This window comes from Triticum aestivum, chromosome 4A, assembly GCF_018294505.1.
Source record: "Triticum aestivum cultivar Chinese Spring chromosome 4A, IWGSC CS RefSeq v2.1, whole genome shotgun sequence".
Taxonomy (NCBI): Eukaryota; Viridiplantae; Streptophyta; class Magnoliopsida; order Poales; family Poaceae; genus Triticum; species Triticum aestivum.
The window spans coordinates 658782174-658796913 of record NC_057803.1 but is presented as its reverse complement, the minus strand read 5'-3'; the positions used below and the strand labels follow the sequence as shown (position 1 = coordinate 658796913).

Genomic DNA, 14740 nt, shown 5'->3' with positions numbered 1-14740 from the left:
AAGGGAGAAAGGTCAAAAAACACCAGCTCTATAAACGGCAGCAACATAGAACCAGACGGATTAGCCTACTGCCTGATACTAGTATACCTCAGATAGAGCTCATCACACCTCATGGGTTGTGTAAACTCTGTGTCTGTGTCCAACACATACACGGTTGCGTCATGTATTTACATGCTGCGAACAAACAGCACTACAGGGTCTATTAAACATGGCCGACGCCGCTTACCGGGTATGCAACTTAAATAGCAGCAGACTACCGAGTTTTTGGACCGTCCTAATCTTCGTTGAAGTACTTGTCCTCCGCGTCGTAGTTGGCCTCTCTGGACCAGTGGTCGTCCAGCATCTCGTCGTTGTCGATCTGGGGGTAGTCCATGTGCTCCGAGTCTTGGCCCGACAGAAACTTCTCCTGCATCACCGAGGTGAACTGCTCCAGCTGATCTTCCATCTCCTCGGGGGATAATATTGGCTTGAAAGTCCCTGCAGGGGGGCCTGCAGGCTCGTTGGGGCACCCACTAGCCTCGTCGTGTGCAACCACCTGCGACCAGGGGTTAGGAAGAAAGTGAACATCTAATGATCTGCTACGGCAGAGTTAACTACTGCTCCACCAGAGTATCTTAGCAAGGGAAACAGAGATAGAAAATAGATCTATCTATACTCAGAAGAAAGATATTCTGGTTTTTCTCTTCAGTCAAATAAGGAAAGGCAAATGCCGCAAGTGCCAGCCAAAAGCGACAGTAACTGAAAGATACACACGCCATAGGTTGACCGAGTCTAGCATATTGGCCTACTGAACTACATTGTCATTTCTCCGCACACCAGCTCTACGTTAAGTTGACACCGACACAGTTGGATCAATATGTTATGCATCTGTTCTAGTCGAGAAATTACCAGTGATCTGGTTTTACTTTCAACTTGTTTCTTCCCCACCGCTTAAATGTACAGTCAAAATGTGAGGTCCATATGTTGTTTTCAGATTCATCACAGGGCCCTAGCCGACAATAAAATACTGCAGAGTAACAATGACAGAGTTTCTAAATCTGACCATACAGCCGTGGAGGCTACACCAACCCCCGGTTACAAATGTTTCAGCATATAAAAAGTTAATCCTAGTTTCCTTGGGTGTTCTGAGGCCGGCAAAGCGGATACGTATGACCAGAGTCCCGATCTTGGCCCTATTGACCCACTTATCTTACAAAGGGTGAAGAGTAGGACTTGAGGGAAGGCTGATACCTATACTAAAGAGAATATCTGAGAATCCAGTCCTATTGCAAAAAATGGTCCGGATAGACTGAGCAAAAAAAGGGCTTCAATTCGATTCTCCAAATTGGAAAGTCACATACAACGGGCAGTGCACTCAAAGATTTGGCGAATGAGGGCTCACCAAAAAGCACTATATCTGAAGTTAGAACTATGTAATAGCAGTTACATGGTGCCATAGTAATCCTACTTTCTTAGAGTGGGTCCGATATATCTGAATTAGAACTATGTAATAACAAACCATATTAATCCTAGTTTCTTAGAGCGGGTCTTATAGATCTGAAGTTAGAACTACGTAACTAGCAAACTAGCAGTTACACAATGCCATACAAAGAACGCAGTTCACACAAAAAAACATGAGTAAACAGAAACCGTATCCTAGCATAAACATAACCAACCAAGAGGCTATTGCAGGGTATCTGCAACTGCAAACTACACTTAAGGAAACTCTAAAGCAGCTCTGCATTAAAAAGCTGATTTTTTTTACCTAACCATTTACTGGATTTGATGTAATACAGCCATACCTGTAAAAAAACTACTTTTCTACAACCTCTGTAACTTAATTAAGGCGCTTTTGCAGCAAAAACGTCTTACATTAAGTTACAGAGGGAGTACATCTGAAGACTTCAGATAGTGTAGATCACTATTTTCCATAGGCAAAGAAGACTACAAAGCAAGATTAATATTCTACAAGTCCCAGCAAGTTTTATATAAGCAAAATCGATGTAAGCGCAACTACATCGCTTCAATGTATCAGTCATAACACAAACTTGCACAGTCAAAGAAATTAAGCACAATCAAGCTAGAACATAGAGAGAGTAAGCCTAATTGGCAGCAAGCAAACCTCAGCCTCGGTGTTCTCCTCCATGCCGATATTCTCTTCATCCTCTTCTTCTTCTTCCTCTTCTTCCTCTTCCTCCTCCTCCTCCTCTTCCTCTTGCCCCATCATCGGCCGCTCAACGGGACCGCCGACCCACTCGCTGGGGTCAACCCCTCTCCTGATCTGCTCCCCGCGGATCTTCTCCACGATGACGGCCTCCTCGGCCCGCCGCATCAGCGTCTCGGAGAACTTCTCCCCGGGCCGCACCATGGCGCGCCCGAAGGGGTCCTGGAACCTGCCGAGGTACTCGTGGTGCAGGTACGGCTCCCGCTCCCGCATCGCCTCCTCGGAGAAGTAGTCCCCCTGGGTCACCAGGCGGTGGAGGTAGGCGCGGCGCCGGTTGCGCACGCGCGCGGGGGCCGGGGCCTCCCCGGCGGCGGCGGCGCGAAGGCGGCGGAGGTGCCAGCCCACCTCGTAGTCGTTCCGGAGCACGTCGAAGGGGGCCAGCTCGTCCGGGCGCAGCGCGGCGCCGTACCGCTCGAGGAAGAGCGGGGCGTCGCGGGAGAGGAGGTCGAGGAGCGCAGACTTGCGCGCCGGCGGCGGCGGCGAGGTGCGGAGGAAGGCCGTCGGGAAGTAGAGGTCGTCGACGGCGGAGAGCCGGGCGGCGATGCGGTCCATCGCCGCGGGCTCCATGGCGAGCGGCGGTGGGTCGGCGCCGGAGGGGGAGGGATGGTTCGGGCTTTGGCGGTGCGCGGATTGGTGGGTTGGGCTTTGAACTTTTCTGTGGGGGCGGTGGGTTCGGTCGGTTTCATTTCCTAATGGGCCGTAAGGCCGTCGTGGTGTGTCCGTTGCTAACAGATCAAAAGGTGACACTTAAGGCCCGTTCGGATTCCCTCCTCTCCACAACTCCGCTCCCGGAGCTGGAGGAGCGGCAGTTCAAAATCGCGGAGGGGGGAAGGAGGCGCTCCGCAGATCCTGATATTTCACGGAGTGGGAGGATTACCGAACAACCCCTTAGATCAACTTAAAAAAGAAGATGACAATTAGACCCATTGTCGAGTAACAATTAGTTTTCTTCTCAAAAGAAGTAACAATTAATATTTGAAGATTTTTTGCGAGGATAATAACAATAACTACATGAACATTATATTTGATAGTGGTCAATAATTCTAAAAAGATACAGTACTTTAGAACATCGATGTACCCCTTCGCAAAGAAAGAACATCGATGTACATTATAAACGTGCTGAATTTGACAAATAAAATAATATTCGTGTGGGAATGCATTTTAAACCAATGGTTGTTTTTGTTAGCATAAAAAAACCCACCATTTGATAGGCTTGAAATTTTGTCCTTAATCTGATGAGGGTTAAATGAACAAAAATGCTAAAAAAACTGAATTCATATTTCTAGGCATAGAAAATCTAAAATTTTCATGGAAATTTATATTTGGCCCGATGATGGCAATTTTAGTTTGCAAGCACAACAATTTCCCGGCAAAAAGAAAATGAAGCCGGTTTGCCATGCTCGCCAACTAAACTTGCCATTCACGATGAACATAATTTTCCATTAAAAATGTTCAATTTATCATGCCTAAAGCTGATTTTCGTGGGTCCTAAATGAATTGAAGTCATTATGTTTGCCTTAACAACCTGATTATCCTATTGTTTATCGCCTCTTTAGCAGCTGCAAATATTTACATACATATATGTCCTAAAAATTTCCTCAGGCTCTCTTTTAAGGCAGAGGCAGAGCAAGGTCGGCGGTGCAACAAGTGATCAACATGCCAGTTGGGAAATGTTGATACAAGTGGTCTCATGCATGGGAAAGCTTGCCTTGGCATGTACAAGAGGAGGTCAAGGTTGTGCTGCAGGGTTACACAAGTATAGTTTGAGCAAAATATTTGGGGCTCCCTACACCAATGGGCCGGATGGCATGAGGGAATTTTCACATCATCCAAGCGCAACTTCTGAAAGGAATGGTGCAATACAGAGAATTTTCTAACGGCGACAAAGAAATCCTCATCGAGGCAGTTATGCAATCCCCGCCGACCTATTTGATGGATGTCTTTAAACTTCTCGGGCCTTTATGAAGAACTCATGAAAATAATGAGAGAGTTTTGATGGGGTACAAGCAAAGATATCCATTGCGCCCACTAGATCTCCTAGGAATGCATGATCCGTCCCAAACCTTGTGGTGGTATGGGTTTCTGACATTTAGAACTCTTTAATCAGACAGTGCTGGCTAAACCGACATCGATGCTTTTGTTGTGAGTTTTCTACCTTATTGCTAGTAGGTTGATGGGTTGCACACCTGGCACACATGTTTTGGCTTTGCTTTTGTGTCCATAACTCAAAATAGGTGACCAAACAGCCCCCGCCCGACTAAACATACCAATAGTCACCAAATTCATACTCCCTCCCTCCATGAATAAGTGTACGTCTAGTTTTTGTTTTAAGTCAAAGTTTTAAAACTTTGACCAACTTTATAGAAAAAAGTACCAATATTTATAGCACTAAATTAGTATCGCTAGATTCGTTTTGAAATGTATTTTCATAATGTACAAATTTGATGTCATATATGCTACTACTATTTTTTATGAAGTTGGTCAAAATTTTAAAACTTTGACTAGGACAAAAAACTTGATGTACACTTATTCATGTAGGAGATATGCCCTGAAGACAATAATAAATGTTATTTTTATCTCCATGCTCATAATTATGTTTATGTTCCATGCTATAACTGATGTGGTTATCAAGTCTACAATAACCACGAGGCTCGGAGGAAGACTCATATGCACGTGTGGAATAATAAACGGTAAAATGTATTCCTAGTCTGGCCTCTAAGACTAGCTCAAGTGTTACATGATGGTTCTGTTTTCCTAATCACGGGCATGTCTATGCCAGCAACTTTGAGGCCACAATGTTGGTAGAACATTTGTGTTGAATCCACCCGAATTGATGTTATGCTATGAGATACTTTCGTCACAAGTTAATGGTAAATAACACAGAGATGGTTAACGTTTGCATGATTCCTTAGACCATGAGAGTATCAAGTTTCTTCATGCTTGCTTCATGAACTTTGGGGTTTGTTAAACGTCATCCGTAAATGGGTGGCTATTACGGCGGCTTACGGGTTCATGGAAAAGTATGTCAAGTAACTTGATAGCTCAAGATTGGGATTTGCCCCTCCGATGATGGAGAGATATCTGTAGGCCCTCTCGGCATTACGGTATCCATCATCGTCTGGCCAGACACAATGTGATTTGATCACAGGGATGCCGGAACACGGGAACGAGAAAAGAGAAAAATGTCGGTAATGAGGTAACTGGCATAGTGGACAAGTTGTTTATCCATGGGGATGCCAACATGTCTCACCTAGGCTATTTGTAACATATTGTGAAGCAACAAGAATAGCACACGACAACTAGAGGTTCACTCGAATATTCATTCGTGTGGGTATAGGGGTCAATATGGGTGTCCACGGCTCCGATGTTGATCATTGATCGGAAAGAGTTCCGGTCATGTCTATACTTCACAAAACCTATAGGGTCACACGCTTAAGGGTCATCTATCTGCTGAATACTAGACAGGGAGTCTGAGAGAATATCACCGGAAAAGTTTCGGACCCAACAGAAACGTTCCCGAGAGGATACCGGAATCATTTCGGTAAAATTGAAAAGTTGTTTCAGGGTATACCATTAAGTAAAATTGGTTTCAGCACATGTTTGGAAATTCTTGGAAGGTGCCAGAATCATTCTGGAAACTTTTAAGATTTTTTCGGAAGAAAAACCCGAAATGTTCCGGAGCTGCCGGAATCGCTTTGTCTGCTTTTCAAAGATGAAAATCACTAATCCGGAATTGTTTTAGAACGTGTTAAAAATTATTTTAGTGGGTACTGAAAATGTTCTAAGCCCACATAAATATTTTCAGTTCGAATGGACGCTGAAAAATGTCGTCGTGAATAGTGAAATCAGCTTTACGGTTACCTTTTGAAAAGCCACTTGTTTGGGCTTTGCCCCAAAATATCTAAGGGTGACATGGATGGATTGGGAACCCCTCATGGGGGCCCCACATGGGTGTGGCCGGCCAGGTTTGGGGCTGCTCCATGCAGCCCCACGTATCCTCTTACCTCCCCATTATGCCCTTGTGAAGGACTTCATTCATGTGCATTTTTGGTATTTCAAGTGCACCCTACCCCTTGGGGGTTTCCTATGAATAGAGATGGAGATGCACTCTCCAAACTCACTCCTTTCTCACATACATGTGCCATTGCAATGATCTGGCTTCTCTCACCCTCCCCGCGAAATAGTTTCATAGAGCCGAAAGGCTGTCTGGGTTCCGGTGGGAACTAGTTCTGCACGGCAAAGCCCTACCGGATAGATGACACTGTATGTGTGCAACTCTATAGAGAGATCGTAGTTTTGGTCTTAGTTCAAGAGTGACTTTCGAAGGGTTGTCCGAGTGACCGTCTGAGTTTCGAGGGTCCTCCTCAAGGGCTGCCCGAGTGACCGTCCGAGTTTCAGAGGTCCTCCCGAAGGGCTGTCCGCGACACTATCCGATTCAGACGGTGTCCGACCGCCTCCCGAAGGGCTATCTGAGGGGCAGACGAGGGTATACATCTTCGTGCTTGGGAGGTTGTAAATCCTAACTGCGGGGATCTGCAGCGCTCTGTGCGGCATTGTCAACAAACGAGAGTCGTCGGAAGAGGACTATACATGGAGAGGCTGAAGCTGGTGAAGGAAATATGCCCTAGAGGTAATAATAAAGTTATTATTTATTTCCTTATATCATGATAAATGTTTATTATTCATGCTAGAATTGTATTAACCGGAAACATAATGCATGTGTGAATACATAGACAAACATAGTGTCACTAGTATGCCTCTACTTGACTAGTTCGTTTATCAAAGATGGTTATGTTTCCTAACCATGGACAAAAGAGTTGTCATTTGATTAACGGGATCACATCATTGGGAGAATGATGTGATTGACTTGACCCATTCCGTTAGCTTAGCACTTGATCGTTTAGTATGTTGCTATTGCTTTCTTCATGACTTATACATGTTCCTATGACTATGAGATTATGTAACTCCCGTTTACCGGAGGAACACTTTGTGTGCTACCAAATGTCACAACGTAACTGGGTGATTATAAAGGAGCTCTACAGGTGTCTCCGAAGGTACATGTTGGGTTGGCGTATTTTGAGATTAGGATTTGTCACTCCGATTGTCGGAGAGGTATCTCTGGGCCCTCTCGGTAATGCACATCACTATAAGCCTTGCAAGCAATGTGACTAATGAGTTAGTTGCGAGACGATGTATTACGTAACGAGTAAAGAGACTTGCCAGTAACGAGATTGAACTAGGTATTGGATACCGACGATCGAATCTCGGGCAAGTAACATGCCGATGACAAAGGGAACAACGTATGTTGTTATGTGGTTTGACCGATAAAGATCTTCGTAGAATATGTGGGAGCCAATATGAGCATTCAGGTTCTGCTATTGGTTATTGACCGAGAATAGTTCTAGGTCATGTCTACATAGTTCTCGAACCCGTAGGGTCCGCACGCTTAACGTTACGATGATAGTTATATTATGAGTTTATGAGTTTTGATGTACCGAAGGAGTTCGGAGTCCCGGATGAGATCGGGGACATGACGAGGAGTCTCGAAATGGTCGAGATGTAAAGATCGATATATTGGACGACTATATTCGGAGTTCGGAAAGGTTCCGAGTGATTCGGATATTTTTTGGAGTACTGGAGAGTTACGGGAATTCGCCGGGGAGTATATGGGCCTTATTGGGCTTTAGGGAAAAGAGAGAGGAGAGGTTGGGCGCCGCCCCAAGGCCTAGTCCGAATTGGACTAGGGGGAGGGGCTGCGCCCCCTCCTTCCTTCTCTTCTCTTCCCCCTTTCCTTGACTCCTACTCCTACTACTTGGAAGGGGGGGGGGGAATCCTACTCCCGGTGGGAGTAGGACTCCTCCTTGGCGCGCCCTCCTTGGCCGGCCGCCCCCTCCCCCATGGCTCCTTTATATACGGGGGCAGGGGGGCACCCCATAACACACAAGTTGATCTACGTGATCGTTCCTTAGCCGTGTGCGGTGCCCCCCTCCACCATATTCTGCCTCGGTCATATCATCGCGGAGTTTAGGCGAAGCCCTGCGCCGGTAGAACATCATCATCGTCACCATGCCGTCGTGCTGACGGAACTCATCCCCGACACTTTGCTGGATCGGAGTCCGGGGATCGTCATCGAGCTGAACGTGTGCTGAACTCGGAGGTGCCGTACGTTCGGTACTTGGATCGGTCGGATCGTGAAGACGTACGACTACATCAACCGCGTTGTCATAACGCTTCCGCTTACGGTCTACGAGGGTACGTGGACATTACTCTCCCCTCTCGTTGCTATGCATCACCATGATCTTGCGTGTGCATACAATTTTTTTTGAAATTACTACGTTCCCCAACAGTTGGGACCCACGAGGTCCATGGTCACACGCAAGGAAAGTTCCTCCTTATTAAGCGAAAAAAATGTTTCCTCCCCCTGATAGTTAGGACCCACCAGCTATATCTTCCCACGCAAGGATGTGCCTACTTATTACACGAAAAAAATATGATTATCAATATGACCATGTCATGTACATCATTTCCCCCAAACAAATATATGTTCAGTAGATGATGTTTCTTCCATCTCCACAACTGTAGTTGATTGTGCAGATCTATACTACAACTTCAGTTTTACTAATGATCAAAGTCTTCACATTTTCTTAGGAATTGCATTACTCATGCTGGACTCTTTTTGTATAAACACCATCTTAGGACTTGCAACATGATCATCAGTGTAGTAATTTCTCTTGATGTGTATACAAACAACTACTTCATTGTATTATGTAGGACGATAGTTGATGCCACTAGAGATACTAAAGTAGTTGGAATATAGCTACAACATCTCGCCATAACGTGTAGACTTGATGTGCTTTCTTCCATTTATGCTTCTAGAGATGCTATGCTCTCCACAAAGAATGAACAAAGTAGTTGTCTTTGTGTAAATTGTTTTTCTTTTCATCATATTGTTATCACTTGTATGTTCTCCACTTTATATGTGTTCATGTTATTAGCATAACTATATTTATTAAATGTGTACACATATATTCATTCTACATATTTTAACTTATATAATTTTGTATTCAACTTTTTTGTCACTTCATATTTACCAAAAATCATATTTATTCTATCGGAAGAGGGGACGGGCGCAACAATGCGCGCCATCATGGTCTAATTAATTTATAATACTACCCATTGCGAGAGATTGTACATTCGTGGTTTGGTAGCAATAACTGCTAGGACCAACAACATTTAGCCCCATCGCAACGGGCACCATCTCGTGAGGCAGGGACCTCGGGGGAGGGGGGGGGGGGGGTGCGTGCTTCCCACAGGGGTAGCAACCGAACCGGGAACTATAAACTTTTTCTTAAGACAGTCCTGATGCCTCACTTTGGAATGTATCTATGTCATCCATGCATATTGTATACTTGGGCCATAATTTTTTATATGTGTGTGGATCAAAGACCCACACCTAGGTAATTGGTTTCGCTGGACGTGTGAAATCACTAGTTATGGGGTATCCCTTACAAAGGTCACTCCTACAATCTCTGATGGTTACAAGTGTCGCACTGCATGGCGACACTTATCGCAACCTGGAAGTTATGGTGGAATTTCTTCTCATGTGCGGGAGGTATGTGTGGGTTTGTTTATGTCTTGAACTGTGCGTCCAAATCATGAACCATTTTCACCTTGTGTTTCTTGCCTCAAGATCTTTGAAACTAGATACCATGTTGATAGGTTTTGACGAACTTTTTTGGGGGAAATATGTGCTTCCACACTCTAAAAACCAGTGCTTCCAAGTAAACTAACTTGTGCTTTTGCGTGATGTGCTTCACGCGGAAGCACACCTGTACTTCAGTTTTGGGGAAGCACAGGATCACATCACGCGGAAGCACATCTATACTTCACTTTTTTGGGGAAGCGCAGAAGTGCAATTTATGCTTCACACAGAAGCAGAATTGTCTTCTCGCGTGAAAGTCCAGCTTCACGTGGAAACCGAAAAAAAACTGAAAACCTGATACCAAAAATAAATCAAAAACCAAAGAAACCAGAGAGAAAAAGGAAAAAGAAACCAGAAATAAAAAAAAACTGGAAACCAAAAAAACCAAAAATAAAAAACTAGAACCCCCCCCCCCCCCCCCCCCCCCCCCCAAAAAAAAAGCATGGAAGCACATTTGTGCTTCACTTTTTTCGGAAGCATGAAAACACATCTATGCTTCAATTTTTTTGTAAGCACAACTATTGTTCATGCGGAACAGAACAAACACCGAAAAAAATACCCAAAAAACCTGTAAACCCTGGAAACTCAAAAAACCCGGAAATAAAAGATAAAAGCAAAAATGATATATGAAAAAATAGAGAAACTTTTTTCCAATGAGAGAAGCACCCAACAAGCGCCACGCGACGGCACCGAGGCACTCTGCACCAGAAAAGTGCCTTCCGCCAAGGGTACCCATATGTTAGTTGCTCCCCTGGACGCGACACCCTCGTTTTCCTTAGAGTGAGATGTGCATATGCCGAACTCGAAGGAGTCCATGTTGTATGGCACAAAAAGCTATAACGCCACCGAGCTATACCCCTGTAAGGTCACCTGCCGCCAAGACAAAGGACACATTGAAGATCTGTCAAATACCTAGAATAGCTACCCAAGCAAACCAATCTAGACATTTGTCGAGAACGGCCATACAGGACTCGTCGAATTAATCCTCAACTCGCCGAGACCCTCAAAAATCCTCCATTGTACTCTGCCTTGAGATAATCACACATCAGCAGGAGTAGAGCTATGAGCCTGGGCAAAACATGTGTCCCGTGTTCATCTCCACAGGGAAATTATTATTTGAGGAGATTATTTTCTATAACATCTAAGAATATATGTAAGGAATAAAATATATTGGTTTTAGCGAGAGAACTCTCAAAGCAAAAAAAATTGTACCAAAACAACATCTAAAAAGAGTGATAACACATATGAAAGAAATGGAAATTGAAATGAGATCCCAATGAAAAAATCTCTCCTACTACCCACAAACTTACGCAGCTGCGCAGCGGGCACAAAGCGAACTATTCTTTCGCCTTCTACTACCCACAAACTTAGGAAAATAAGGAAATAATGAATGATAGAATGTCCAAGCAGAAAGAGTACGAGAAATACAGATGTAATGTGTTTGAATTCTATTTTAGAGAATTTTAAGTGATGGAGAACTAGGAGAGGATTACAAAAAAAAATTATACAGACTTGCTTTCGGTTATCATTGTAGAAAACGAGGTTCATCCCACTAAACAAATCTCTCTAATGACAGAATGTCCGAAATCCTTTTTTTACCTCAAATGATCAAAACCTTGAGCATTTAGAGTGATTTTTCTAGCTAAAGTATTCGTGCTTCAGGAGGAAGGTAGGGTGTAAACACATGAACGTTAGCACGGTGCTCTAATTTTTTTATAGAGAATTATGCAACTCACGATATATTGATCGGGTGCAATATGCACGTATATATAAGTACAAAGGGTAGCCACGTCCTCAACTATACATGGAAGGAGGAGGGCTTGTTGTACAAGAAATACACATGTATTATCTACATCTCAACAGCCCCCCGCAGTCGAAGCAGCACCATGGTCGACGCAAAGACTGGATCGGAACTCCTCGAAAGACGCAGAAGACAAGCCCTTGGTCATGATGTCAGCAAACTGTTGGGATGTAGGGACATGTAGCACGCGTACATGACCAAGAGTTACCTGTTCCCGAACAAAGTGGATATCAATCTCAATGTGCTTGGTGCGTTGATGATGAACCAGGTTGGCGGAGAGGTAGACCGCAAAAACGTTGTCACAGTAGACGATCGTGGCCTTGTCAACCGGAGACAAGAGCTCATGCAGCAGCTGACGAAGCCAGGTACACTCGACGAAGACATTGGCAACGGCGCGGTACTCCGCTTCAGCACTGGAGCGGGAGACAACGGGCTGTCGCTTGGACGACCAGGAGATGAGTGATGGTCCAAGGTAGACGCAATAACCAGAGGTCGAGCGGCGCGTCAGGGCAGCCGGCCCAATCGGCGTCAGAATAAGCCGTCAGATCCATAGATGATGAAGCCTGAAGTGACAACCCAAGATCCAAGGTGCCACGTATATAGCGCATAATGCGCTTGACCACGGTCCAGTGAGCATCACGAGGAGCATGCATATGAAGGCACACCTACTGCACATCGTACTGGAGCTCCGGACGAGTAAGAGTGAGGTACTGAAGAGCACCAACAATTGACCTGTAGAACGGAGCATCTGAAGCAGGAGAACCATCTGTGTCAGAGAGCTTGGCCTTCGTATCGACAGGTGTGGCAGCCGGTTTGCAATTAAGCATCCCGACACGGTCCAGAAGCTCATGAGCATACTTCCGCTGATGAAGAAAGAAGCCATCTGCTCGACGAATAACCTCGATCCCATGGAAATAGTGGAGAGGACCTAAGTCCTTAATGGCAAACTCAGCATGAAGACGATCAGTGAGCTGTCGAAGAAGGGCAGTCGAGCATGCTGTCAAGATGATGTCGTCGACATAGAGCATCAGAAAAGCAGTAGCATCATCCTGGTGGTAGACAAACAATGAAGCATCAGAGCGAGTGGAGCGGAAGCCAAGCTGAGTAAGAAATGCTGCGATGCGCTGGTACCACGCGTGAGGAGCTTTCTTGAGCCCGTACAAAGACCGAGAGAGCAAGCACACATGATCCATCAACGAACCCAGTCGGCTGCTGACAGAACACCTGTTCCTCAAGATGACCATGAATAAAAGCATTCGAAACATCCATCTGGTGCACAAGCCAGGAGCAAGAGACCGCTAGCTGAAGAACAGTCCAAACCGTCCCGGGTTTGACAACCGGGGCGAAAGTGTCGGTGGAGTCAACACCTACTCGTTGACGAAAACCCCGAACGACCCAACGGGCCTTGTGTCGGTCAAGAGTACCATCCGGATGAAACCTGTGCTTGAACACCCACTTTCCGGTAATGATGTTGGCCCGAGGAGGACGGGGGACAAGCTGCCAAGTGTGATTGCGTTGCAATGCGTCAAATTCCTCCTTCATCGCGGCGAACCACATGGGGTCACGAAGCGCGGAACGAGCGGAGGTCGGTAGGGGTGACGGTGACGAGGAAGACGTCGAAGCCACGCAGGTGTACTCATTCGGAGGGTAGCGAGTGCTCGGTCGATGGACACCCAGGCGCGACTGAGTGACAGGGCCAGCGGGTGGTGGCACAACAGCAGCCACATGTGTCGGCGCCAAGCCCGGCGGTGAGGAAGCCGGCGACACGCCTGGCTGCAAAGAGGCCGGCGACACGCCTGGTACGTCTCCAACGTATCTATAATTTTTGATTGTTCCATGCTATTATATTACCCCTTTTTGGATGTTTATGGGCTTTATTTTAAATATTTATATCATTTTTGGGATTAACCTACTAACCGGAGGCCCAGCCCGTATTGCTGTTTTTTTGTCTATTTCAGTATTTCGAAGAAAAGGAATATCAAACGGAGTCCAAACGGAATGAAACCTTCGGGAGCGTGATTTTTGGAACGAACGTGATCCAGAGGACTTGGAGTGCAAGTCAAGAAGCAATCGAGGCGGCCAGGAGGTAGGAGGGCGCGCCCACCCCTCCTGGGCGCCCCCTGTCTCCTGGGCCCCATGAGCGGCCACCGACGTACTTCTTCCTCCTATATATATACCTACGTACCCCGAAAACATCCAGGGAGCCAACGAAAAACAATTCCACCGCCGTAACCTTATGTATCCGCGAGATCCCATCTTGGAGCCTTCGCCGGCGGTCCGCCAGAGGGGGAATCGACCATGGAGGGCTTCTACATCAACACCATAGCCCCTTCGATGAGTTGTGAGTAGTTTACCACAGACCTTCGGGTCCATAGTTATTAGCTAGATGGCTTCTTCTCTCTTTTTGGATCTCAATACAATGTTCACCCCCTATCTTGTGGAGATCTATTCGATGTAAACTCTTTTTGCGGTGTGTTTGTCAAGATCCGATGAATTGTGGGTTTATGATCAAGTTTATCTATGAGAAATATTTGAATCTTCTCTGAATTCTTTTATGTATGATTGAGTTATCTTTGCAAGTCTCTTCGAATTATCAGTTTGGTTTGGCCTACTAGATTGATCTTTCTTGCCATGGGAGATGTGCTTAGCTTTGGGTTCAAACTTGCGGTGTCCTTACCCAGTGACAGAAAGGGTTACAAGGCACATATTGTATTGTTGCCATCAAGGATAAAAAGATGGGGTTTATATCATATTGCTTGAGTTTATCCCTCTACATCATGCCATCTTTCTTAAAGCGTTACTCTATTCTTATGAACTTAATACTCTAGATGCATGCAGGAGTCGGTGTATGTGTGGACTAATAGTAGTAGATGCACGCAGGAGTCGGTCTACTTGTCATGGACGTGATGCCTATATACATGATCATGCCTAGATAATCTCATAATTATTCGCTTTTCTATCAATTGCTCGACAGTAATTTGTTCACCCACCGTAATACTTATGCTATCTTGAGAGAAGCCACTAGTGAAACCTA

At 45.4% G+C, this 14740-nt stretch overlaps 1 protein-coding gene across 1 annotated transcript; it reads right to left on the bottom strand.

Moving 5' to 3' along the window:
- Nucleotides 1-6: 6 nt before the first annotated feature.
- On the bottom strand, nucleotides 7-2840 carry LOC123087922 (coiled-coil domain-containing protein 97). The gene is made up of 2 exons (XM_044510033.1): nucleotides 2102-2840; nucleotides 7-535 (listed from the first exon to the last, which is right to left on the bottom strand). The coding sequence occupies exons 1-2, from the start codon at nucleotides 2768-2770 to the stop codon at nucleotides 275-277; spliced, it is 930 nt and encodes a 309-aa protein (XP_044365968.1). The 5' UTR covers nucleotides 2771-2840; the 3' UTR covers nucleotides 7-274.
- Nucleotides 2841-14740: the final 11900 nt, after the last annotated feature.

What these genes read in the sequence shown, in the direction of transcription:
- LOC123087922 (XM_044510033.1), bottom strand. Translation starts at nt 2,770, where the DNA reads ATGGAGCCCGCGGCGATGGACCGCATCGCCGCCCGGCTCTCCGCCGTC. An exon ending in AGGAGAACACCGAGGCTGAG is followed by an intron (nt 536 to 2,101) that starts GTTTGCTTGCTG and finishes CCCTGGTCGCAG; the next exon opens with GTGGTTGCACACGACGAGGC.